Source organism: Eubalaena glacialis, chromosome 3, assembly GCF_028564815.1.
Source record: "Eubalaena glacialis isolate mEubGla1 chromosome 3, mEubGla1.1.hap2.+ XY, whole genome shotgun sequence".
Lineage (NCBI taxonomy): Eukaryota > Metazoa > Chordata > Mammalia > Artiodactyla > Balaenidae > Eubalaena > Eubalaena glacialis.
Genome location: NC_083718.1, coordinates 164,545,176 through 164,569,543, shown reverse-complemented (window position 1 = coordinate 164,569,543; position 24,368 = coordinate 164,545,176). Strand labels below are relative to the sequence as shown.

At 43.7% G+C, this 24,368-nt stretch overlaps 1 protein-coding gene across 1 annotated transcript in view; it reads right to left on the bottom strand.

The window, feature by feature from the left end:
• Positions 1-4,134: 4,134 nt before the first annotated feature.
• Positions 4,135-24,368, bottom strand: part of SF3A3 (splicing factor 3a subunit 3) — a 31,650-nt gene continuing 11,416 nt past the window's right edge. The window contains exons 9-18 of the mRNA XM_061186766.1: positions 23,803-23,941; positions 22,456-22,524; positions 21,954-22,021; positions 21,689-21,796; positions 20,457-20,526; positions 18,284-18,448; positions 18,079-18,189; positions 16,850-16,940; positions 5,363-5,418; positions 4,135-4,427 (exon numbers count right to left, since the gene is read on the bottom strand). Of these exons, the coding sequence (XP_061042749.1) occupies positions 4,350-4,427; positions 5,363-5,418; positions 16,850-16,940; positions 18,079-18,189; positions 18,284-18,448; positions 20,457-20,526; positions 21,689-21,796; positions 21,954-22,021; positions 22,456-22,524; positions 23,803-23,941 (955 nt within the window). The 3' untranslated portion in view covers positions 4,135-4,349. The remainder of the gene's footprint in view (positions 4,428-5,362; positions 5,419-16,849; positions 16,941-18,078; positions 18,190-18,283; positions 18,449-20,456; positions 20,527-21,688; positions 21,797-21,953; positions 22,022-22,455; positions 22,525-23,802; positions 23,942-24,368) is intronic.

Sequence of the window (24,368 nt, the reverse complement as noted above, 5' to 3'; positions counted from 1 at the left end):
GGTTTTCCCCAGCCCCTGTGTCCTTGTGAAAGGAAGGACCCAAGCCTCCCACACAGCCCCTTTCCCGCTTCCTGGTTGGGACAGCTGAGGCTGGAGGGACAGCTCAGGAGTGTGAGGGAAGCAGACAATCAGCCAAATCAGAAAGCCAGGCGGAGGCTTCCCTGGTGGTGCAGTGGTTGAGAATCTGCCTGCCAATGCAGGGGACACGGGTTCGAGCCCTGGTCTGGGAAGATCCCACATGCTGTGAAGCAACTAGGCCCGTGAGCCACAACTACTGAGCCTGTGCGTCTGGAGCTTGTGCTCCGCAACAGGAGAGGCCGCGACAGTGAGAGGCCCGCGCACCGCGATGAAGAGTGGCCCCCGCTCGCCGCAACTAGAGAAAGCCCTCGCACAGAAACAAAGACCCAACACAGCCAAAAAATAAATAAAATAAATAAATAGCGTTCCCTTAAAAAAAAAAAAAAAGAAAGCCAGGCGAAGCTTAGATGGTTACTTGGTAGTCTGTGTTAGTTCTGGCTCCTCGCCCATCTACTTTAGTCTGTGCATGTCTCCATAAATAGAACATTCCTAGTATTCCCTGAGCCCCACCCCATCCCAGCTGTAGACCTACCTGCGCACCTGAAGGAGTGGCGGGCAACCAGCGTGTGTGCCTGAGTCAGGGAGGCTGCAAGCGCAGCCCCTGGAAGCTGGCGGCTGCCCCTCCTCCCCTCCAGTCATCTGTCAGCCCTGGGAGTTCCCTCTGACGCTGCTGCCACCGGGGACACAGGCAAAAGAAGGAAGCACAGCTGATGTCCAGACTGGAGGCAGAGGGAGAAAATGAAGTCAACTGGCAGATAGAAGGACCCCACTGGAACGTGTCTTATCTGTGTAGATGAGAAACCCGGCAGGCGGAGCAGGCTCTCAGAAGAGATGAGAGGGATGGGAGGCCAGGGTCCTCCCAGGGCCCACCTGCAACGGGAGAGCTCTGTCTGTCTGATAGTGGAAAGGGGAGTGGGTGGGGAGAGGTCACAGGCCCATTCCTACCAAGAGAACTTAGAGGCGAGGCTGCCAGCAGGCAGCATGGAAGGATGAAGGGAGAGGTAGTTATCATCCCAAGGAGAAAAAAATGTAAAAACAATGCAGAGGGAAGACAAAAACCTGACCTTTGTCTGACCCTCACTTCCCAACGCATGGGTTACTTTTAGGGCGCTCCCTTTGTAGAGCCTTCCAGCACAAGCTGACCCAGCGAGGGGAACAGAAGGGACGTGGAGGAAAGGGATGACAGTTGAGGCTGGACACAGATTTACTGGCTTTCCTCTCAGAGGTAGGGAGTGAGGAGACTCCCGCTTCTGGGAGGTTCATCCCAAGATCAGCCTCTGGGTTCAGCAGGGCCAATCTGGGGGTCAAGCCCAGATTCCTGCCTGGGCTGGGAGGGGCAGGCAGAGTCCTGCAGTTGCTCTGATGGAGCAGCTTTCCTCCTTGAAGAGTGAGCTGAATCATCTGTTCCTGGCAGGCAGTGCCCTGGCAGAGGTTCAGACTCCAGGTCTAAAGGAGAGATTCTCATAAGACTCAGGAACCAAGGATGCACTTCTGGGGATTCATGAGCCCCTGAAATTGTGTGCAAGAATGTATATGCAGGGACTTCCCTGGCAGTCCAGTGGTTAACACTCCCCGCTTCCACTGCAGTGGGCGCAAGTTTGATCCCTGGTGGGGAAACTAAGATCCCGCATGCCATGCAGTGCTGCCAAAAAAAAAAAAAAGTATATGCATGCATACTTTTCTAAGGAGAAAGTCCACAGTTATCTTTGTATTTCCAAAGGAATCTATGATCCTTAAAAAAGATTAAGAACTACTGATCTAAACCCAGGAAGCGCACCACTCCGCTCTCCGTAGCCTGGTCAGGGGGCTCAGCTGTAATCTTGTTATTCTTTTTTTTTTTTTTAAAACTTTGTTCTCATAGAATTTTTTTTTTTAATTAATTAATTTATTTATTTTGGGCTTCGTTGGGTCTTCGTTTCTGTGCAAAGGCTTTCTCCAGTTGCGGCGAGCGGGGGCCACTCTTCATCGTGGTGCGCGGGCCTCTCACTATCGCAGCCTCTCTTGTTGCGGAGCACGGGCTCCAAACGCGCAGGCTCAGTAGTTGTGGCTCACGGGCCTAGTTGCTCCGCGGCATGTGGGATCTTCCCAGACCAGGGCTCGAACCCGTGTCCCCTGCATTGGCAGGCAGACTCTCAACCACTGCGCCACCAGGGAAGCCCCAATCCTGTTCTTCTTATAGCAGACCCCTGAAGGCCAGACTTCAGGGAGTCACCTCTGGGGAGAACCACTGCTTATTTATTTATTTAAAAATATTTATTTATTTATATAAATTATTTTGGCTGTGCCGGGTCTTAGTTGCGGCATGTGGGATCTAGTTATCCGACCAGGGATCAAACCCGGGCCCCCTGCCTTGGGAGCTGGGAGTCTTACCCACTTGTCCACCAGGGAAGTCCCGGGAACCACTTCTGACTGATGCAAGTTTGCCGGCACCTCCCGAGTAGCACTGTGCCCCTCAGGGCTGGGTGGAGCTGGCCACACAACTCTTCCAGCTGGCCCAGGTGTTACTGCACCTCCTTACCTCCGGGTCTGCTCCCACCATCTCACGTCCACTTAATTCTCAAGCTTTGCAAACCTAGCTGTGCCTGGCGCGTGGAAGGCACTAAATAATACTTGGATGAATGTAACAAATGAACAAAAGGAGTCTCTGCTCCCCCAAGGGGCTTGTTTCCTCTCAGGCACCTCTGGCTCAGTTCACAGGATGACTAGTTATCTGGGCAAGGATGATGGCAGGACTCCACAGAACCTGGTCCCACCGCCCCCCCCACACTGTAAAGAAAAAAAACGGGCTCTTGGAATGCTCCATTGATTGACCTTGGCGTCCCAGGTACCCACTCCTGAAGAGGGGGCTCAGAGGAATGTGACGGTGGGAAAGCATCAGGTGTGTCCCTGGGGAGGCCTGATGCTGCTACTGCCCCAGCTGGAAGGCTGGAGAGACATCCCCTCCCATGTTTACCATTTCCCGGGCTTTAACTCTCTTCTCAAATGGCAATGTCTCCTTGCACTTTGGGCCTATTTTCATTTATCAGTGTTTTTAGTTGGCTCAATTAGGTTTTATTATCCACTCGCTCTGCTTTAGAAACTCGGGCTCTGGAGAGGCTGTCCAACTGGGGTTTTAAGCAACTGGAGGAGTCAAAGTACAAACAAACATGTGAGGAGTTGCCCAAGGGATGGGTTGAACCAGTAAGGAAAATCCCAACCTGGTGGTGAAACCCTACTCATGGAGATAACTAGGGCAACAGATGAGTGTGAGGGAGAGGCCAGCTCTGGAGCTGGGATCTTTCCAAGCAGACATATAAGTAGATATATTACAAACGAACTGAAGGTCTGGGTGCTGAGGGGCAAAGGGGGCCTCTGGGGAATCCTGTTCTGGACCCGGCCCTGGCCTTCAGATGACTGTGCTGTGGGCAGATCAGGGCCCCCTGGCTCCCCTAGTTCTTTCCCTTTGGGATACCAGATTCAGATCCTGAGGCAGCTGCTCAACTCCACCCAAATCTTGGCTATCTGGGCTTGGAGAACACAAGAATATTAGCCACTTCTCAGTCAAGTAAGGATCTCATAGAAGACAAAGGTAGACCAAAGACTCTTGTTCTGAAGTAGCAAGCAGGTGAAGTCACTGCTGGTCTTAGTTGCACTGTGTGCCAGGCTGCTGAGGCTTAGAGAAGGGGCAGGGCTGCAGGCTCCTTCCAAAATAGCCCAAGTCCTTCCTTTATGCAAATAAAAAGGCAACCTTGGTGCCACAACTTTGTCCTTAGCAGAGGTCCTGGCTCACCCTCCCCATCTTTCCCTAGTACAGTGTGTGCACGAATGGCTGACTCAACTAAGGGCAGGGCTTACCCTGGGGTGATGCTCATTTGGGGAAGTGGCAGCAAATGGGGGTGGGGAATGAGGCTAAGTCAGAATTACCCAGCATAATATACGTAACGTAACAGGCGCTCATTAAACTTCAGTTGCTACTGAAGTTCGTGAGAAAGAGGTAGGGAGGTGTTAAGAACTAGAGGACTGAATTAGTACATAATCCCGGGCTTCAGAACAAGACACATTCAGAACAAGGGCTGGTTTTATTTTCCAACAGAATCTTTTTTAATATAAAACAAAGATAAAACACACCTCAACCCTGCAACATGCCAGCACGCCTTGCTTCTACAAGATGCATGCTAGTCCGTAAGACTAAGTAGCAAAGAGTCTTTAGGAGCATTTGGCTGGGAGAAATAGAAAAAGCAGATCTTAGGGAAGACTGGGCTAGCCCCGCAGCTGAGATACATCCCTGAACACTAGAGCAGTCCTTGTCTTTTCAGATCCTCGTACGTCTTCTTATTCACAACATTCCCACTGGAATCTTCATACTCTTCCTAAAAGGGAAGAGGAACACCATTAGCTACACCTCCTGGGAGAAATGTTTGGAGCCAACCTCTGGATACCTGAGCTCACCCTGGCCTAATTCCATGCCATTCATCTAAGACAGCCTTTCTCAACTGGGGTTCTGCTCTATTGCTCACAGCATCTATTAGACATCTAGGGTGGTACCGATTATAACCGATCCTTGTGGATACCTGAGAAAATAGTTCATTCAAATCACTTTCTGTGTTCAAGATGAGGCACCCTGGTTGAGAAAGGCTCACTTAAGACATGGTTTTCAAATGGTTCCCAAGAATCCTAGGTTTCTGCCTAAGAGACCACTACAGGGGATGAAAGGCCAAGAAGGCTGAGCTTCTCCACATCCAGAGCAGTTCTGCTTTTTTCTATTTTCTTTATTGGAGTTCTACATTACTGTCTGAAAAAGGCTTTGCTGCTAAAAAAAGGAACACTGAAAACCACTGACCTAAAGGAGAAGCAGCAGCTACCATACCTCACATACACATCATTCCTCATCTCTGAAATCTGCTGTTCAGGATGACTATCTCAAGACCAGCAAGGACACCTCTCCACCACATGAGAAGATCATCTCTCATCAGATGCTCTCCTCAAAGGATATCTAACGTATGACATGGAGTCTCAACTTCTTAGCTTATGAATCCTCATGGCAGGACAAGACACAGGGCACTCCTGCTTGCCACTTCAAAATTTCAGTGGGAGAATATACCCTGTCTTAAGACACAGATTTAAAGTCTGACACATTTAATTTAATATCACAAATGAATTAGGCTTACAAGCCAAGAGCCAATTATAGATATTGTCACATTACACTTGCTACTGCAGTGAACCAGGGACCATCTCTCACCTCCCTTCTACGTGGTGAGGGAGCTCTGTCTCTTGATGCTATCCCCGATGCTACGTTAGCACTCACCTCAGTGTCAGGCTGCCATCGTTCCGATGCCTTCTGCAGTTTCAGCTTGGCCCACACTGCAGGACGAGAAATGATCAGCAATCAGATTCCACTGAGTATCTACTGGGTACAAGGTGTTACAACACATCCCTCATTAGGATCCCCCTGAGTGCCTGCCCTTGAGACTTCTACCTGCCCCAAACTGGAATTTTGGTTCTGGATCGCCTGTGGACAAACCCCTTTCATTGCAAAATTTACCATAATGTTTCTTTGCTGTAAAATAAAAGTTGGATCAAATCTAACCAAAGACCTCTTAGAATTGAGAACTGATAACTCTCAAAGGAAAAAGCTGATGTGGTACAACATATAGGAATTATTGGAAAAAGTGACCTTACTGTATTAAAGTTCATAATAGAAGAGATTGAGAACACTAGACATTGTCAAATATGTCTATTTAAAGTCTGGTGCATATATTTCAAAAACTTCAGAGGAAAAAAAAAAGTGAAATATCATGGCCAAAGAGTCTGAAAGATAAGATGGCTCAACAAACACTGAAGACATTAAAACGAGAATTCTGACAGTTAAATAACTAATTATTCCAATGATCACGAAAAGTGGAAGACATCTACAGACACCACCATAGCTTCAGAGGGAGGGGATCAAACACGTACAAAGACAGGACAGATAACAAAACTAGGGAAAGAACAACTTAAACCTGTAAGAATGGTGTCAGGAAGGTGCACCCTTAGAACAAAGGGCTACGTGGAGCAGATGGGACAGGTCTGCTGCTACAGAGATAAGATGATAAAATATTAAGACTACAGTGAAAAGGAACAATTACTTGATTCTTATATGCTTTCACATTTCCCATCAAGTAGAACAACCTCTAAACTTGACAAGATTACCACACTTTTTAAAAAAAATTTTTGGCCATACCGCACGGCATGCGGGATCTTAGTTCCTGGGATCGAACCCATACCCTCCGCATTGGAAGGCAGAGTCTTAACCACTGGACCACTAGGGAATTAATAAACTTGACAAGATTAGAAGGTATATCCTATAGAGGAAGTTGAAGTCTAAGATGGGTGAAGAAATAGTAAATGAGACAACATATAAGAAAGTGCTTAGCTCTGTGCCTGGTGTACAGGCGCTCAACTAATCATCTTTTCCTTCCTTGCTAATTGCCTTAAATTAGCTGAAGTCTTCAGGCCCAGATAATATGCACATTACAAAGGAATGGAGAATTTACCACGTGCCAGGGCAGGGCCTTATCATATTCTTTGTCCAGGCCATTCAGGAAGCCAACCCAGAGTGGTTCTAAAATACCAGAGGTCAGAAAGGCTGTCATGATTTCCTTTTTTTTTTTTAAAGACAGAGTGTGGGCCATCTCAGAAGGTGAGAGGCCCCGAAATACGGGGTGGTTAGTTTTTTTTTTTTAATAAATTTATTTATTTTATTTATTTATTTTTGGCTGTGTTGGGCCTTCGTTGCTGCGCGCAGGCTTTCTCTAGTTGTGGCAAGCGGGGGCTACTCTTCGTTGCAGTGCACGGGCTTCTCATTGCGGTGGCTTCTCTCGTTGTGGAGCACAGGCTCTAGGCACACGGGCTCAGTAGTTGTGGCTCATGGGCTCTAGAGCACAGGCTCAGTAGTTGTGGCGCACGGGCTTAGTTGCTCCGCAGCATGTGGGATCTTCCCGGACCAGGGATCGAACCTGTGTCCCCTGCATTGGCAGGTGGATTCTCAACCACTGTGCCACCAGGGAAGCTCCTGTCACGATTTTCTTAAAGAAAAAAGTGGATGTAGGAAACTGGAGCAGTGAGGGAGATGTTACTCTTCAGAGGAATCTGAAAACAATTAGAAAAAAATGGAACCACCTCCTGGCGCCAGCGTGGGTTCACTAAGAATAAGTGAGGCAAATTAATTTGAATTTCCTATTTTTGATGGGATAGTGCCGACTCGATAAAAGGTATAGACACAGGATATCATGATTTTAGCAAAGCGATTGCTCTCATAGGCAATGTCCCTAGAGTTCATGAAAACATTATAACTCTCATGATACTGCCATAAACAAGATGGTGATATTTGAACCTGATGCTATTAGTTTATTAGCTTAATAGACTTATACCTAGTGAATATTGGTCAATTGTGACCAAACACCTAAATGGGGAATCTCTGGTGGTAATTCCATAGGGCTCTTTCTCAGCTGTCTTTTGTTCACCTTAAAAAAAATCGTAAGTCTGGAACAATGGAATGATTAAAATAATAAATTTATAAGTGAAATCCTTCATTTAAGTAAAAAAAAAAACCTACTGTAACTTAAATGACAGTACTGAATCTCTCCCTCCTGGCTAAAAGCACCAAAAGGAAAACTTCAACAGAATGATCTAAAACAAAGACAAGTAAATACAGTGTGACAGCTGTGTCAACGGTTACTTCCTTGCCCACTCCCATTAGGGAACACATCTTCCCAAGGTGTTTTGGAAGGAGCAGTCCTGGTCTAACAAGTAGCTCTTTTTGCTGCCGGCTACTGAAAAGACAGCTGACTGGACTACAGATGTCACCTGACCCAGCTGCGCCTACCTATTGTCTTTCCCAGATATTAGAAATTGGGACATTGGGAGACTGAGCTGGATGATGGCAGGCTCTGAAAACTGAAAAAGGTCATACAGGGCAAGGGCTAGAGTTGTCTTCATTGTGAGCTAAGGCTTAAAGAGAAGACACAAGGAAGTGGAGAAGGCATACATATAGAGGGAAGCACAGCTGGATAAGCATATACTTGCTAACAGGATGGAGGGCATGGAGTTAGGTTTTAATGGGTTCTCTTCCTCATAACCAAAAATCCTTAAGATGTCTAGTTTTGATGCTTTTAAAAAACCCCAAACCCAAAAACCACACACAAAATCCAGGTTTAATAAAAAATAATTATTCCACCGATAGGAAAAGAAGAAAAATTGCAGAAACTCTACAGAATAGAATTAACTTTGATTTCATAATTAATTGGCACCTACTATTAGTGAGACACCTGAGATAAAGTCTGTCATGATCTTGTGGGAGTCAAGATATATATAACCATTTATCTGTTACTGAAAGTCCGAAAGGAAGACAGAGAGTTACTCTAAGATACTTAAAGGGAGGAATAATCCCTGGGAAAAAAAAAGGGAGGGGGAAGGTGATGATAAATTTGAATAAACCTATAAATGATCTTTTGGGGGGGGATGAAAAGAGAAAGTGATATTGAGATAGAAGTGAAAGTACAAATGCTATGTAGAGAACCTACAAATATTAGAACCTACAAATATTCAAGGGAAGTCATGATGGGTGGAAATGATACAATAAATCAAAGAAGTGATAATAATAATAATACGCATATAAGAGAAACTGATAAACCTAGACACCTGAATAAGGAGATAAATATTGAAAACAATATGGATAATGGAAAAATCATGAACCTGCCAATAATATTCTGGAAAAAAATTTAAGTTTTCTAAAAATCTTTGTATGGCTAAAGAGAAAATGCATGAAGTTTTTTCTGGAATACCCCTTAATGATCAACTCAAAAACATCTACTTGATGAGGGTGATTTAAAAGAAGGCAGGATAGCACTGTGGAAAGAGAAGAGACTGCTGTAGAACAGACATGGGTTTGCTCCCTGGTTTTCTTCCACTTACATGCTATGTGACTTTGAAAAACTTACCTCATTTTCCTCTTCTGGAAAATGTGGGGGACCTCCTACCTCACTGGTTGTTCTGAAGATTAAATGAGTGTAAAAATCTCCTATTTACCTGGCATACACCAGGCACCTGGTAAATGGTAGCTAGTAATAGTAAGATTAAACTCCAAATGAAAAGATAAAGGTGATCTCACACCTCAGACTCTGCAGAGGAGCCCACAAGTGAAGCTGATAATGATGGCAGCTTATGCTTCTTCACTGAATACATTCTACACTGTGGTCAGACAGGCTGTAGCACTTGACCTGCATTATCTCATTTAAACTCTGAGACAACTCTCTGAAGTAGATATATCAATATTATTACCACCACATTTGATGGATAAGGAACTAAAAGACCTAACTTGTCCTGTGTCCCATAGCCAGTAAGTAAGCGGTGGAGCCATGATTTGGACCCTAACCAGTGGCCTCTCCAGAGTCTGCACACTTAACCACCACATGAAACTATATTAGGAATGTGGTTTTGAACCAACTTTACCCTTGAAGCAGAACATATGAAAACATATAAAACTTGACAGAATCCAAGGAAAGTCCTAGGGAAAAAGATCATGACAAGACATAATGGAAGTAAAACCTACTATGCATAAAATAAATAAGCTACAAGGATATAGCACAGGGAATAGAGTCCATACTTTATAATAACTATAAATGCAGTGTGATATTTAAAAATACTGAATCACTATACTGTACACGTGAAACATATAATGTTGTAAATCAACTATACTTCAATTAAAAAAAAGTGAAATAAAAGAGATAATGGGAACCTGAAAGCAGAAAAAACACTTTTTATAAACAAGGTGATAAGGATATTGATAGACATAAGATTAAAGACATGTCTCCAGAATCATTATGAGAGTAAGACGTATAGAATTTACACTGCTTCAGGCCATCCAGATATAATCACCTCCTATAAATAACTCAACTAATAATACATATTAATAATAATAGAAATTTGTAGTAGAAAGAAACTATTAGATGAAACATTAAAAGACTTCCCTGGTGGCACAGTGGTTAAGAATCCACCTGCCAATGCAGAGGACACAGGTTCAATCCCTGGTCTGGGAAGATCCCACATGCCGTGGAGCAACTAAGCCCATGCACCACAACTACTGAGCCTGCATGCCACAACTACTGAAGCCTGTGCACCCTAGAGCCTGTGCACCACAACTACTGAAGCCTGCACGCTCTAGGGGCTGCGTATCGCAACTACTGAGGCCCACACGCCTAGAGCCCATGCTCCGCAACAAGAGAAGCCACTGCACCGCAATGAAGAGTAGCCCCTGCTCGCTGCAACTAGAGAAAGCCCCACACGCAGCAATGAAGACCCAACACAGCCAAAAAAAAAAAAAAAAAAAAAAGAAACATTAAAGTTAGAAATGTTAGAAAACTACCTGTCTCAAAGAAATAGATTCAAGTCTACTATACAATCTATGTGAGTGAGAAATCTAACAAGATAACCTTTCCAGCAAAGGAGTTAAATATAAATAGATCAATTAATACACTGAGTGTAAAGAGCTTAATATCCCTATACAAGGATGAGCACTGATGACTGGGGTAAAAAAGAGTCCACATTTGCTGCCAAAATTTTGATAACTGGGGAAATGGTCTAAGTCTATTACAACAGAACAAACAAGCTATCAGGTAATGGGAATTTCAAAAAGAAAATGGGAGTGATCAATAAGGTTACAATACAATATTGAGTTTATGTGGCTCAAATAACACAAATCAAAATATACACAAAACTGGCAGAAATGCAAGAGACAAAGCTTAATTACAACTGGAAACGTAAACATGCCTTTATCAGAATTCAAAACAAATAGATGTAAGTATGAAATTAAAAACCTGAAAACTGCAGGAAAATTAAACAGCCTACAGGTGGAGAGACATACTTCCTTTCAGGTATACATAAATCTTTAACAAATCACTGACTATATACTTGGATACAAAGATAAAATACATTCGAAAGGCAGAAATTCTGTAACTTACTGCATGGACCAAGAAAAATAGAAATAAATGAAACAGAATGAAAAAACCAGTGCTTTTAAAAATAATTACTGAATTATTCTTTAAAACTCAGAAACAACCTCTTTAATAAACAAAGCTCTAAATATAACATATCAATAATGGATATTTCCAATGGATTCCTAACAGAATGATGTCTAGTTCTAAATGCCTGTATTAGAAAGAATAAAGAACAAAAAGAAGAAAGTTCTTGACTAACCAAAGCAATCTTGAGAAATAAAAATAGTGCTAGAGGTTTCACACTCCCTGACTTCCGACTATACTACAAAGCTACAGTAATCAAAACAGTATGGTAGTGGCACAAAAACAGACACCTAGATCAATGGAACAGAATAGAGAGCCCAAAATAAACCCACACACTTATGGTCAATTAACCTATGACAAAGGAGGCAAGAATATACAGTGGGCAAAAGATAGTCCCTTCAGTAAGTGGTGCTGGGGGACTTCCCTGGTGGTCCAGTGGCTAAGACTCCATGCTCCCAATGCAGGGGGCCCAGGTTCGATCCTTGGTCAGGGAACTAGATCCCACATGCCGCAACTAAGAGTTCGAATTCTGCAACTAAAGATCCTGCATGCCTCAGTGAAGACCTGGTGCAGCCAAATAAATAAATAAATTTTTAAAAAAAAAAAAGTGGTGCTAGGAAAACTGGACAGCTACATGTAAAAGAATGAAATGACAACACTTTCTCACATCACATACAAAAATAAACTCAAAATGGATTAAAGACCTAAATGTAAGACCAGAAACCATAAAACTCATAAAAGAAAACATACACAGAACACTCCATGACATAAATTGTAGCAATATTTTTTTTGATCTGTCTCCTAAGGCAAAGGAAACAAAAGCAAAATAAATTAAACTTAAAAGCTTTTGCACAGCAAAGGAAACCATTAACAAAATGAAAAGACAACCTACTGAATGGGAGAAAATATTTGCAAATGATATGACTGATAAGGGATTAATATTCAAAATATGTAAACAGCTCATACAACTCAACAGTAAAAAAACAAACAACCTGGTTAAAAAATGGGCAGAAGATCTGAATAGACATTTTTCCAAAGAAGACATACAGATGGCTAACAGACACATGAAAAGATACTTAACATCACTAATCATCAGAGAAATGCAAATCAAAACCACAATGAAACATCACACCTGTCAGGATAGCTGTCATCAAAAAGACTACAGATAACAAATGTCACAAGGATATGGAAAAAGGGAACCCTTATACTGTTAGTGGGAATGTAAATTGATGCAGCCACTATGGAAAACAGTATGGAGGTTCCTCAAAAAACTAAAAACAGAAGTACTGCATGATCCAGCAATTCCGCTCCTAGGTATATATCAGAAGAAAACAAAAATACTTAATTCAAAAAGATACATGCACTCCCAACATTCATAGCAGCATTATTTACAACAGCCAAGATATGGAAGCAACCTAAGTGTCCATCAACAAATGAATGAATACAGAAGATGTGGTGTATATATACAATGGAATACTACTCAGCCATAAAAAAGAATGAAATTTTGCCATTTACAACAACATGGATGGACCTGCAGGGCATTATGCTTAGTGAAATAAGTCAGACAGAGAAAGACAAGTACTGTATGTTATCACATGTGGAATCTAAAAAATAAAACAAACAAATGAAGATACTAAAACAAATAGATTCACAGATATTGAGAACTAGTGGTTACCAGTGGGGAGAGGCAAGGGTTGGGGAGGCAAGATAAGGATAGGGAATTAGAGGTACAAACTACAATGTATAAAATAAATAAGCTACAAGGACATATTGTACAACACAGAGAATATAGCCAATATTTTATAACTTTTTTTTTTTTGCACAGCTTGTGGGATCTTAGTTCCCTGAACAGGGACCAAAGCCGGGCCCTCGGCAGTGAAAGCATGGAGCCCTAACCAATGGACCACCAGGGAATTCCCCAATATTTTATAACTTTAAATGGAGCATAATCTATAAAAATTTTGAGTGACTATGTTATTCATCTGAAACTAATATCAACTATACCTCGAAAAAAAAGTAAGTTCTTGATTATAGACTTAAAAAGAGCACAAAGAAACAAGACTGAAGAAAATAATAGTAAAAAGGAAATAGTAATGGGGTGGTGGTGGTGGGATGAATTGGGAGATTGAGATTGACATATATACACTAATATGTATAAAATAGATAACTAATAAGAACCTGCTGTATAAAAAAATAAATAAAATTCAAATCAAAAAAAGAGGAAACAGTAAAACTCAGAATAAAAATATTGAGTTTCCTACTTTAAAAATATTGAATTTCATAATAAATCAAGGAATTGTATTGGCTATTAACTAAAGAATCTTCTCAGAGTGGTCCCCTTGTATGAAGAAGTAATCTCTATTTAAAGTTTCAAATGACAGAAGAGAATGTAGCACATAATCCCATTGATTTTATGACAAAAATATGGTTTTGATCACTAAATCTGACAAGTGTGTGAAAGGAAAACAAAAAGCACATCTTTTATTTATGAATGTAAAAACAAAACTTCTAAAAAGAATCCTCACAGGGTAAATAACTGCATTAGGGACTTTCCTGGTGGTCCAGTGGTTAAGAACCCACCTTCCAATGCAGGGGACATGGGTTTGATCCCTGGCTGGGAAACTAAGATCCCACATGCTGCAGGGCAACTAAGCCCACACACTCTAGAGCCCACATGCCACAACTACTGAGCCCGCGTGCTGCAACTAAGACCCAATGCATCCAAATAAAGAAAGAAAGAAAGAAAGAAAGAAAGAATGGGCACAAGGCAAATACAAATACTCCACTAAAGAAGATGCACAGGGCTTCCCTGGTGGCGCAGTGGTTGAGAATCTGCCTGCCAATGCAGGGGACACGGGTTCGAGCCCTGGTCTGGGAAGATCCCACATGCCGCGGAGCAACTAGGCCCGTAAGCCACAACTACTGAGCCTGCGCGTTTGGAGCCTGTGCTCCGCAACAAGAGAGGCTGCGATAGTGAGAGGCCCGCGCACTGCGATGAAGAGTGGCCCCCGCTTGCCACAACTAGAGAAAGCCCTCGCACAGAAACGAAGACCCAACACAGCCAAAAATAAATAAATAAATTAATTAATTAAAAAAAAAAAAAAGGAAGATGCACAGATGGGGATTTCCCTGGCGATCCTGCATGGCGCGCAGTGTGGCCAAAACAAAAACAAAACCAAAAAAAACTGCATTAAAAGAATATCTACCACCCAGTACGAAATAATTCAGGAATGCTGTTTTATTCAAGGCGTGATAAAAGAAAAAGTAGTAAAAATGTTGTCATCTTTCTTTTGAGGAATGTGATAATAAAATCATAAGCCAGTTTTAAAATTAGTGTAGCTGCATCACCATGGTCCTTAAAAACAGCATCCAGGGAAGGACGACTTATTGCCTGCTTCTATTTAACGTAAGACTTGGGGGCAATGCTTAGCAAAAATAAATACATGGAACAAAATTAATTAAAACATCCCCTTTGCTTTTGTAGTTGACATGATTGTAAGCCTAAAATAATGAAAATAGTTCAATTTCAAGGTATCAGAAGTAATAAATTAACTCAGGCAATTTGCAGGACATAAGGAAATACACACAAGGGACTTCCTTGGTGGTCCAGTGGCTAAGACTCTGCACTCCCAGTGCAGGGGGTCTGGGTTCGATTCCTGGTCAGGGAACTAGATCCTGCATGCTGCAACTAAGACCCGGCGCAGCCAAATAAATAAAATAAATATTGAAAAGAAAAAAGAGAAGAGAAGAGAGAAGAAGAGAAGAGGGACTTCCCTGGCGGCGCAGTGGATAAGAATCCGCCTGCCAATGCAGGGGACACAGGTTTCAGCCCTGGTCCGGGAAGATCCCACATGCCATGGAGCAACTAAACCTGTGTGCCACAACTACTGAACCTGCGCTCTAGAGCCTGCAAGCCACAACTACTGAGCCCGTGTGCTGCAACTACTGAAGCCCGTGCACCTAGAGCCCATGCTCCGCAACAAGAGAAGCCACCACGATGAGTAGCCTGCACACCACAACGAAGAGTAGCCCCCGCTCACTGCAACTAGAGAAAGCCTGCACGCAGCAACGAAGACCCAATGCAGCCAAAAATAAATAAAATAAATACATTAAAAAAAAGAGAGAGAGAGAAAATACACACAAAAATGAACGGTGATCTATTTACTAGTTATATGCAGCTAGAAAATACATCTAAAAATGAGACTGCATTCAAAATGCAGCATTATGATTCTATGACATTTCATTATTATTTTAATTTCCTCCCAACAGAGTGAAGGGCAAAAAATGAAGAGGCTAATTGGATAATCTGACAACAAGATACATTTAAATTCTGATTAGAGGAACTGTATATCCCAACTTGTAAATGAATAAAGACAGACAAAACAGCAAGGAGGGCTTCCCTGGTGGCATGGTGGTTAGGAATCCGCCTGCCAGTGGAGGGGACATGGGTTCCAGCCCTGGTCCGGGAAGATCCCACACGCCACGGAGCAACTAAGCCCGTGCGCCACAACTACTGAGCCTGCGCTCTAGAGCCCGCGAGCCACAGCTACTGAGCCCGCGTGCCACAACTACTGAAGCCCGTGTGCCTACAGCCCGTGCTCCGTAACAAGAGAAGCCACTGCAATGAGAAGCATGTGCACGGCAACAAAGAGTAGCCCCCACTCACTGCAACTAGAGAAAGTCGCGCACAGCAACGACGACCCAATGCAGCCAAAAATAAATAAATAAAATAAATAAATTTAAATTTTTAAAGAAGTATTAAAACAAAACAAAAAAAACAGCAAGGAAGAGTCCCCAAAGTTGACTCACACAAAAAACTCAATGAAAGAATCCCCTGAGTCCACAGGTTAAATCAGGGATCAGGGAGCTCTTTAGAAGGTCATTTCTACTTGGCTCTGCCACGGAGGATTTGAACCACCCCAGAGCTGGGAGCCAAAGGAGTTAGCTGAACAGGCAGTGGAGTAGTGTGATATGCACAGGGAGTGCCTGAAATTTAACAAAGTGGAGTGGTAAAATTACGTTCTTCACAGTCTAACCCACTAACAGTGAAAACATGACAGAGAAGAGATAAACTGGAAAGAAAATAAGCAGCCTGTGAGAAAGATGGCAAAAGCTACCATTGCCAGGCAAACAGGAAGCCTGACTGAGGTCCCTGGGCGCTTCAACAACACACTCCTGGACACACGCTGCACTTGGCTTTTTCTCCAAGAGGTATTTTGCTGCCGTGTTGCTGGGTATCTGACCTGTCACCTCAGAAATAAGTTTACTGAGACCATTTCTACTTCTTCCTTCATATCTGCAGTTAACATAGTAAAGTAAATTCAGAAAATATACATAAACCCATTCACTCAAAATCTTGCATGCAGGGGAGTTCAGAGACCCCAGTTAAAAGCCGTTTTCGGGAATTCCCTGGCAGTACAGTGGTTAGGACTCCGAGCTCTCACTGCTGAGGGCCCAGGTTCAATCCCTGGTCGGGGAACTAAAATCCCACAAGCTGCACGGCACGGCTGAGGGGGAAAAAAACAAAAAGCTGTTTTATAGTCAGCACAGAGCTCTTCTCAAGGAAGAAAGAATCAGTACTGCTGGCTAATTCATCCCCTCAAAAAGCAGTGAATGTATGTAGGACTGTAGTAGTTTGTACATATCCACAACCTGCTGCCCTTAGGCCTGGACACACCAGGGTATCGGGACAGTGAACTGTAGGTCTGACCTTGGGAACAATAAAGCTTACTTACAGGAGACGGCGTCTTCAATCTGTGTCACGTTAGCAAAGTGGGCAGTGTTTGGGATGCCCAAACACCTCATGCCATGAGCATGACGCCATTCCTGGGAGAAGCAAGAGGACAATGTGAAATGGGATGACTGAACACTGAGCACTAACTCCATTCTACTCATAAGCCCTACCCTGACCCTTTGCAAAAGGCTCCACCTAAAGGCAGCGTTCCTTTTGTGGCTCTTGTTTGTAGACAGCTGGCTGTGACTGACAAGAGGCCGTTACTTCAAAGCAGCACTGCACTGTTTGCCTCACTGGGCTGGTTTATAAAAAACCTAGATTCCAGATCCAGACAAAACCTGTGTCAAGACCACAACTCACCAGTCACCTCCCAAGCAACACCCCCCACCAGCATGAGTAAGCGTTACTGATGGCTGGTCAGCGTCATCTTTGGAAGTAAAGGAGAAGACTGTTTATCAGATACAGGCAAGGACACGAAAGAGACCAGGAAGAGATGCTGATGCAACGACAGTTCTGGCTCAGGGACAGCAAATGGCATGGGCCCTGGATGCCAATTCTAATTCGTTGGAGGTGGTGTTGAGAAAGATTCAGTGAGTACTCAGGAGCTTGGTGGAAAAGACCCCAGGATCAATTAGTAATATGTACGTCTGAGGGAGAGAGAGAGGAGTTCATATAAATTCGCCATCCTTGGCTACATCTGGCAAGTCTTCCATTCTGTAAAATTTCCTTCCAAGTACTAAGAATTGAAGGCAAAAACAAAACAAGGGTGAATTCACTTACTGGAGTACCACCCAGATAATGCTTTCTCTCAAGAATAGCTTGATAAATGTCATCCTCTTCGTTTCTTTTTTTCAAGAGGCAAAGGCCCATTTAAGACCCAAAGAAGGAGGCGGTCAGCCCTTTCTTTGGTCCTGAGTACTAGCAACAGGATAGAGAAATGACCAAGGAGTCAGGCAAAAAGAAAAATAAAGAGCAAGCAAGAGGAAACAGAAATGAGGTTCAAACAGCAGAGTGGTGGGATGCCTCCAGAAACCACCTCAGGTACTACCACCACCAAGGCTGGCACTGGTGCCAGAGGCCAAATGCCACATGCTGGACTTTAGATCCACTCCTTCTCTGATTCTTAGGCTCTGGACACTAGTGATCCTCTCAGGCTGCTCCTATCCTCTTCTCTAAAAGACTCATGTTTCATGCTTCAACGTCCAGGAGAAATGGCTCTGAATTCCTTACAGCAAAGTGCCGCTGGAAGGCCTTGGGACCCCGGTAGGTGTAGTTTCCACAGATCTCACAGTTATAGTTGATATTCAGGCCATGAAGCTTATACAACCAGTAAGGAATGGGCTAAAAGAAATCAGATAAAAAACAGTATTAGACTAGTGTCTGCATCTGCTTCCAAAATGGGATATGAGGGAAAGATGGTAGCGCTGGGACTGACTTTGCCATCCCAGCCGAGGGGCAGGTTTTTGGGGTTATAAATAATCTCGTTCTCCTCATCTTCACTTTCGCTCTCGCTGATCTGCTCTTCCTCCTCCTCCTCTCGCTCCTCTCCGGTTCTTGCCTGCTTGCGCTGCACATTTTCATGAGTGAGGTGTCGCTGTTCCTAAGCCAAGCCCATAAATGAAAAGGGAAGTCAGAGAACAGTGCAGGACAAGAAGGGAACTTTCCTATTCTGCTATAACCCTTGCTGACCCCTCGCTTCAAAGGATTAGGCTTTCTTTCTTGTCGAACAAAGAGAAAGTCATGTCTTCAAATCAGAATTCCTCATCAGCAGAGGAATGATTCTTCCCTGATTCTAAAGGAAAAAGTCAAAGGTTTTATAAAGTACTTGCCTAAGTTACTCGCCTGAGGCCACGAACTATCACAGAACAACAGAGAACAGTCTTCTCTCTTCCGACTCCAAAATATCTCCTGAACCGGTCCTTCCTTCTCCTTCCCACTGTTACCGTCCTCACCAAGATGGCAACCTTCTAACTTGCCCTGAGTCTCTCCTCATTCCAGTCCAGCTTCCAGACTGTCCCCAGATTTTTCTGCTCAAAAAAACCAATCTAATGGTGCACTTTGCTTAAAGAACTTTTATTGGCTTTCTGCTGCTTAAAGGACAAGGTCCCAATTTCCAACATAACTTGCCGAATTTCTCTGACCACTCCCTCCCTTACAAGGCACACCCATATACACTGGTTTCCTCATTATTTCCTTTCATCGTATTTTACCTTCTTGCTTGCTGTTTCCTCTACCTGGAACATTTTTATCTCCCTCTTTCTACTTAGAACACTCAATCTCAATGTACTACAGCAGGTGTCACATTATACTGCAGTTATTTGTAGCCCTCAGCTGCAAAGTGGGCTTTTCGAGGGCAAGAGGCTGTGTCATATTCACCACTGTATCCAAAGATCTAGCATAATGTCTGGAAACCAACAGGTACCAATAAATGGTGAAATAATGGTAAAAATAATATCAGTACATAACAAGAGCAACATCTAGAAACCATTTTGGCTGTAACTGGCTGGGATTCGAAAGACAAGAGTGCCACCTCCTGGCAGGGAAAGCAAAATGCTCTCAAAGGAGGGAGAAGTAGTGGGCACACCTGTGTCAGGGGCACAAATTTGCCTCTCAGTCTTCTTCAGAGGACTGGCAACACAGACTGCTGCCCACCCTAGCACAGTGCAGGTTTACTGTGGAGAATATAAGTACCCCCAGTATCCAATGTCTGGCTAGCCTCCTCTTACCAAAAGCAGTTGTAATAGAAGGAAACAAAAAGATGAATCTTAGTTTTATAAGCTATTATATAAGTGGTCCTCAAACAAGGGCAGAATGAAAATGTCCATGGCAACTGACAGAGACACGTAGACCAGCTATCTGAGCCGGCGCCACCTGCTCACTCAAAGCACCATGTGAGCATTTGCAGAGGCAAAGGCTCAGAGTGGTTGAAAACTACACAAAGCAGACAATTAGAAAGGCCAGTCCTCTGCAGGACTCCCAGAGACACTGACCACCTTCTCTGGGTGAGTGGTGCCTTTTCCTCCACCTTCTCTTCCCTGAAAGAGTCATTTCCTCCCACTCGTCCCTTCTTTCTCTCCGAGATAAGCATCCTGGTCAGGTTAGGCCTTTTTCTACCCACAACCCCCACTTCAGCTTCTTCTTGAAAGAATATTCAGAAAGGAGCAGCTCACAGCCAGCTCTGTACCACTAACCTCCTGGCCCTAAGAAGTTTCGCACAATCTTGTGAACACGTAAGGAATGCCTTTTCAGAATAAGTCACATCTGAAAAGCTACTCTTATCTGCCTTTTGAGTGTCTGCTTCTTGGGTCACCCCTGGGTATACTCCAGAGCTCAGGCAAAGAATCTGGATACTAAGGGGAGTCTATTCTCTCTGCCTAGCCTCACGCGATTGGGCAACCTTGGGAATATCACCTAACAACAGACACCTAAGAACAGAACAGCACCTCAGTGAAGGGCCAAGTACCCTGGGAGGACCCAATTTTCTGCTGAAGTAGTTTGATATGTATCTTTCCTCTTGCAATCCTAAAAAAAAAAATCCTACAAATTCATATTTCTCTTACTTCCCCATGTTGTAGCATTTACAGCCCTCAGCAGAGTCCGTTACTCACCCCAAGAATCTCTACATATTCGTAGATCTGGGCTTCTAGGAAAGCAATGTCTTTGTTCCTCTCAGTGTCTCTGAAAATAAGAAATAAACTCTATCACTCAAGGGTTCTTTTACCCAATGCCCTGTTCCGTATATCTGGGAACATTTATTCCATGGGTGCATTAAAAATTACAAGCATGTGAGAAATACCACGTTGTGAAAGCAAATGCTCTGTTCAGCTCAGGACTCGCTGATAGAAGTACTGAGGTTATTTCTTAGAATGCATGGAAGCTTCCTCTCTGACCTCATTCTAGAAGGTGAAAGACATATCCAGGTATTTAAATTTCCATGATTATAACATACAAAGGAAATGTGGTACAGAAGAGCAAGCTCTGGAACCAGCAGACTTGGGCCCAAATCCTGACCCTGCTCCTTAGTAACTGTGAGATAACAGACACACTCCAAAACTTTTCTAAGTCCTTATCTGCAAAAAATCAGGATAACTTTTTGGGATTGTTTTGAGAATTAGGAAAACCACATATAAAAAACACCCTGTACAGGGCTTCCCTGGTGACGCAGTCGTTAAGAATCCACCTGCCAACACGGGGACACGGGTTCGAGCCCTGGTCCGTGAAGATCCCACATGCCGTGGAGCAACTAAGCCTGTGCGCCACTACTACTGAGCCTGCGCTCTAGAGCCAGCGAGCCACAACTACTGAGCCCGCACGCCTAGAGCCCGTGCTCCGAAACAAGAGAAGCCACCGCGATGAGAAGCCTGTGCACTGCAACGAAGAGTAGCCCCCGCTCGCTGCAACTAGAGAAAGCCCGCGCGCAGCAACAAAGGCCCAACGCAGCCAAAAATAAATAAAAATAAAATACATTTATTTTTTTAAAAAACCCCTGTACAAGCATGTGGATCAAGAATAGATTCAACTGTCATTAGCAAAAACGTACTTAGAAAAATATTTTTGAACCTACTTAGTTTCTATAACCTACAGAGGTAACAAAAGGTACCCAGGGCCCAGTTTCAACTTTACAGACGTCACCCACTCTCAGTCAGCTGAGTACAGACTGTCTTTGGTTTATAATAACAATGAGAGCACGCTCTGCCATTAGCAGAGAGAAGGAGCTGACTGGCTCTCGATGGATCAATAGCGGTGATAAAACAGGCTTTAAAATTTCTGTTGTGGTAAGAATTCTGCATGGGAATAAAAACTTTAAGGTGTCAGCAGAGGTGCGGCCCCAGCCACTCACCGCTTGGTGCCCTTTGACTTGGGATTTTTGGCAAACAGGGAGGTGTCGAGTGACTCCAGGGACTTTCCTTTGGTGCTGAATAGCCTCTGGGCTCGCTCTTCTAGGGTCCTAAGTAGACACAAGGGGCAAAGGATTTCAGGATTACTTTATAGGCTTGCTTATCTTTGCAGTGGGGGATGACAGAAAGAAGGGAATCAGAGCCACTTAGAAGATTGTGAAGCACACAGTAAATGAGACAGTTCCGATAGAAAGACCAGCCTCTTACCCGCCGCACTTCAGGCCTAAAGCTAAGAGTGCAGATTTCAATCTGTCCAGACCCAGGGAGGCCAACTCCTGTATGAAAGAGACAAGTTACAATTTTATATAAATAGACTTGGAGAAACAACAAATGCTGAAACTTCGTCTTTGCAGGCTGGGGTGTGGGTGTTCCTAAAGCTGTGGCAAGACCACACATTCCACAGCCAATCTCCTAGCAGTATGCCCCAACTCTCCAAGGAGGCCTTGGGGGTTAAGTTCATACATAACCATACTGGTAGTGTTCCATTACCTCCACTACAGCTTAAGATGGTTAGAATTTTTAGTTTACAGTTTTCAAAGAAGTTAGATACACTTTTTATTCTTTTTCTCTCTCTACATTCTTTGTAGATGCTTGGCCCCAAGAACTGATGTCTTATCATGATAAGTCTATCACATTAAAAACAGGAGACCAAGTGATCCCTCTGAGGAGTGAACAGGCAAGACCAGCACAGTGGATAAAGAAAACATACCTCCCAGGAGGAGAATGCAGAGAGGTCAAGATGGGCTCCAGCATGGGTCAGGGCACTGCTTGTCTCTTTCTGGAAAGAACAATATGATGTTTATTAACACCCAGGTTTAGAATGAAGGCAAGGGAGTCACCTAAAGCACAGGCACACCTCAGAGACATTGCTGGTTCAGTTCTAGACCATCACAGTAAAACGAGTATCACAATAAAGCAAGTCACATGACTTTTTTGGCTTCCCAGTGCATATAAAAGCTATGTTTACACTATACTGTAGTCTAATAAGTACACAATAGCATTATGTCTAAAAAAACAATGTACATGCCTTAGTTAAAAAATACTTTATTGTCGGGGCTTCCCTGGTGGCGCAGTGGTTGAGCGCCCACCTGCCAATGCAGGGGACGTGGGTTTGAGCCCTGGTCTGGGAAGATCCCACATGCCATGGAGCAGCTGGGCCCGTGCGCCACAGCTGCTGAGCCTGCGCTCTGGAGCCTGTGAGCCACAGGGCTGAGCCCACGTGCCACAACTGCGGAAGCCCGTGTGCCTGGAGCCCGTGCTCCACAACAAGAGAGGCCACCGCAATGAGAAGCCCGCGCACCACAATGAAGAGTAGCCCCCGCTTGCTGCAACTAAAGAAAGCCCGCGAGCAGCAATGAAGACCCAGTGCAGCCAAAAATAAAATAAATAAAACAAATAAATTTATTTAAAAAAAAATACTTTATTGCTAAAAAATGCTAACCGCCACCTGAGGCTTCAGTGAGTCTTGGTAGTAACAAAAATCACGGATCACAGACCACAATAACAAAATGAAAAATGGCACTAATAGATTTGCTTGACCCGGGGTTGCTGCAAACCCTCCATCTGTAAAACATGCACCATCTGAGACGTGCAAGACAGCAAAGTGCAGTAAGATGAGGTGTTCGTGTATCAGGTGCTGGTTGGCCCCTTATACACATGTATGAATAACAGCCAAATGCCTACAAGAGCAGAGCAGAAAAAACCAGATTGAAAAACTCTCCCAGAGATTTCAGGAAAACTCAAGTTTGTCCCCAGGAATGAAAACATAAAGATTTCTAGCATATAATTATATCAGTTTTCGGTCATTCGGAACCACAGAGCAGTAATGACATGGTTGGTGAAACTCCTGGGCCCAGCCAATGGCAAGTGGGCCCCGACAAATCTCTTTCAAAGTACACAGAGAAAACCCAGCATACTTGGCAGACAACATCTCATGGCCATAACTGATCCCAAGGGATCAGCACCTCATGCCCTAAAGCAGAGGCTCAAGATTAAAGTAAAATAATTAGTTTACGTCCCTGGCATGTCCTCCACCCACACCCCCACTGAAGCTCACCGGCCATCCAGGAAAAGTACCATTCTCCCACTTCTTCTCAAACTCATTCTGAATTTTCCCAAAAAGTTCATTCTGATCTTGGAGAGGTTTCACTCTATCTGTGTAATCCTGAAGGTACTCAAGCAGCATCTCCAGATATCTACAGAGGAGTAAATAACACAGAGACAGCAAGGTTTCTATTTTTGATATACTGTTATGCCCTGTAAAACATACTTATAATTCCAGTGAAACTAGTTTTTTCAAGTAATAATACTACTTTAAAAAATGAGCGTACAATTGGCTTTCTCCTAATATGTCATCTTTTTTTTTTAAACATTTATTTATTTGGTTGTGTCAGGTCTTAGTTGTGGCTCACTGGCTCCTTAGTTGCAGCTGGCAGGCTCCTTAGTTGCAGCATGCATGCGGGATCTAGTTCCCGGATCAAGGATCGAACCCGGGCCCCCTGCTTCGGGAGCATGGAGTCTTAACCACTGCGCCACCAGGGAAATCCCTCTCCTAATATGTCATCTTGATTCTGACCTTTCCTATCTTCTTTCATCCTCATGATACAATTCCAAATACTAAAG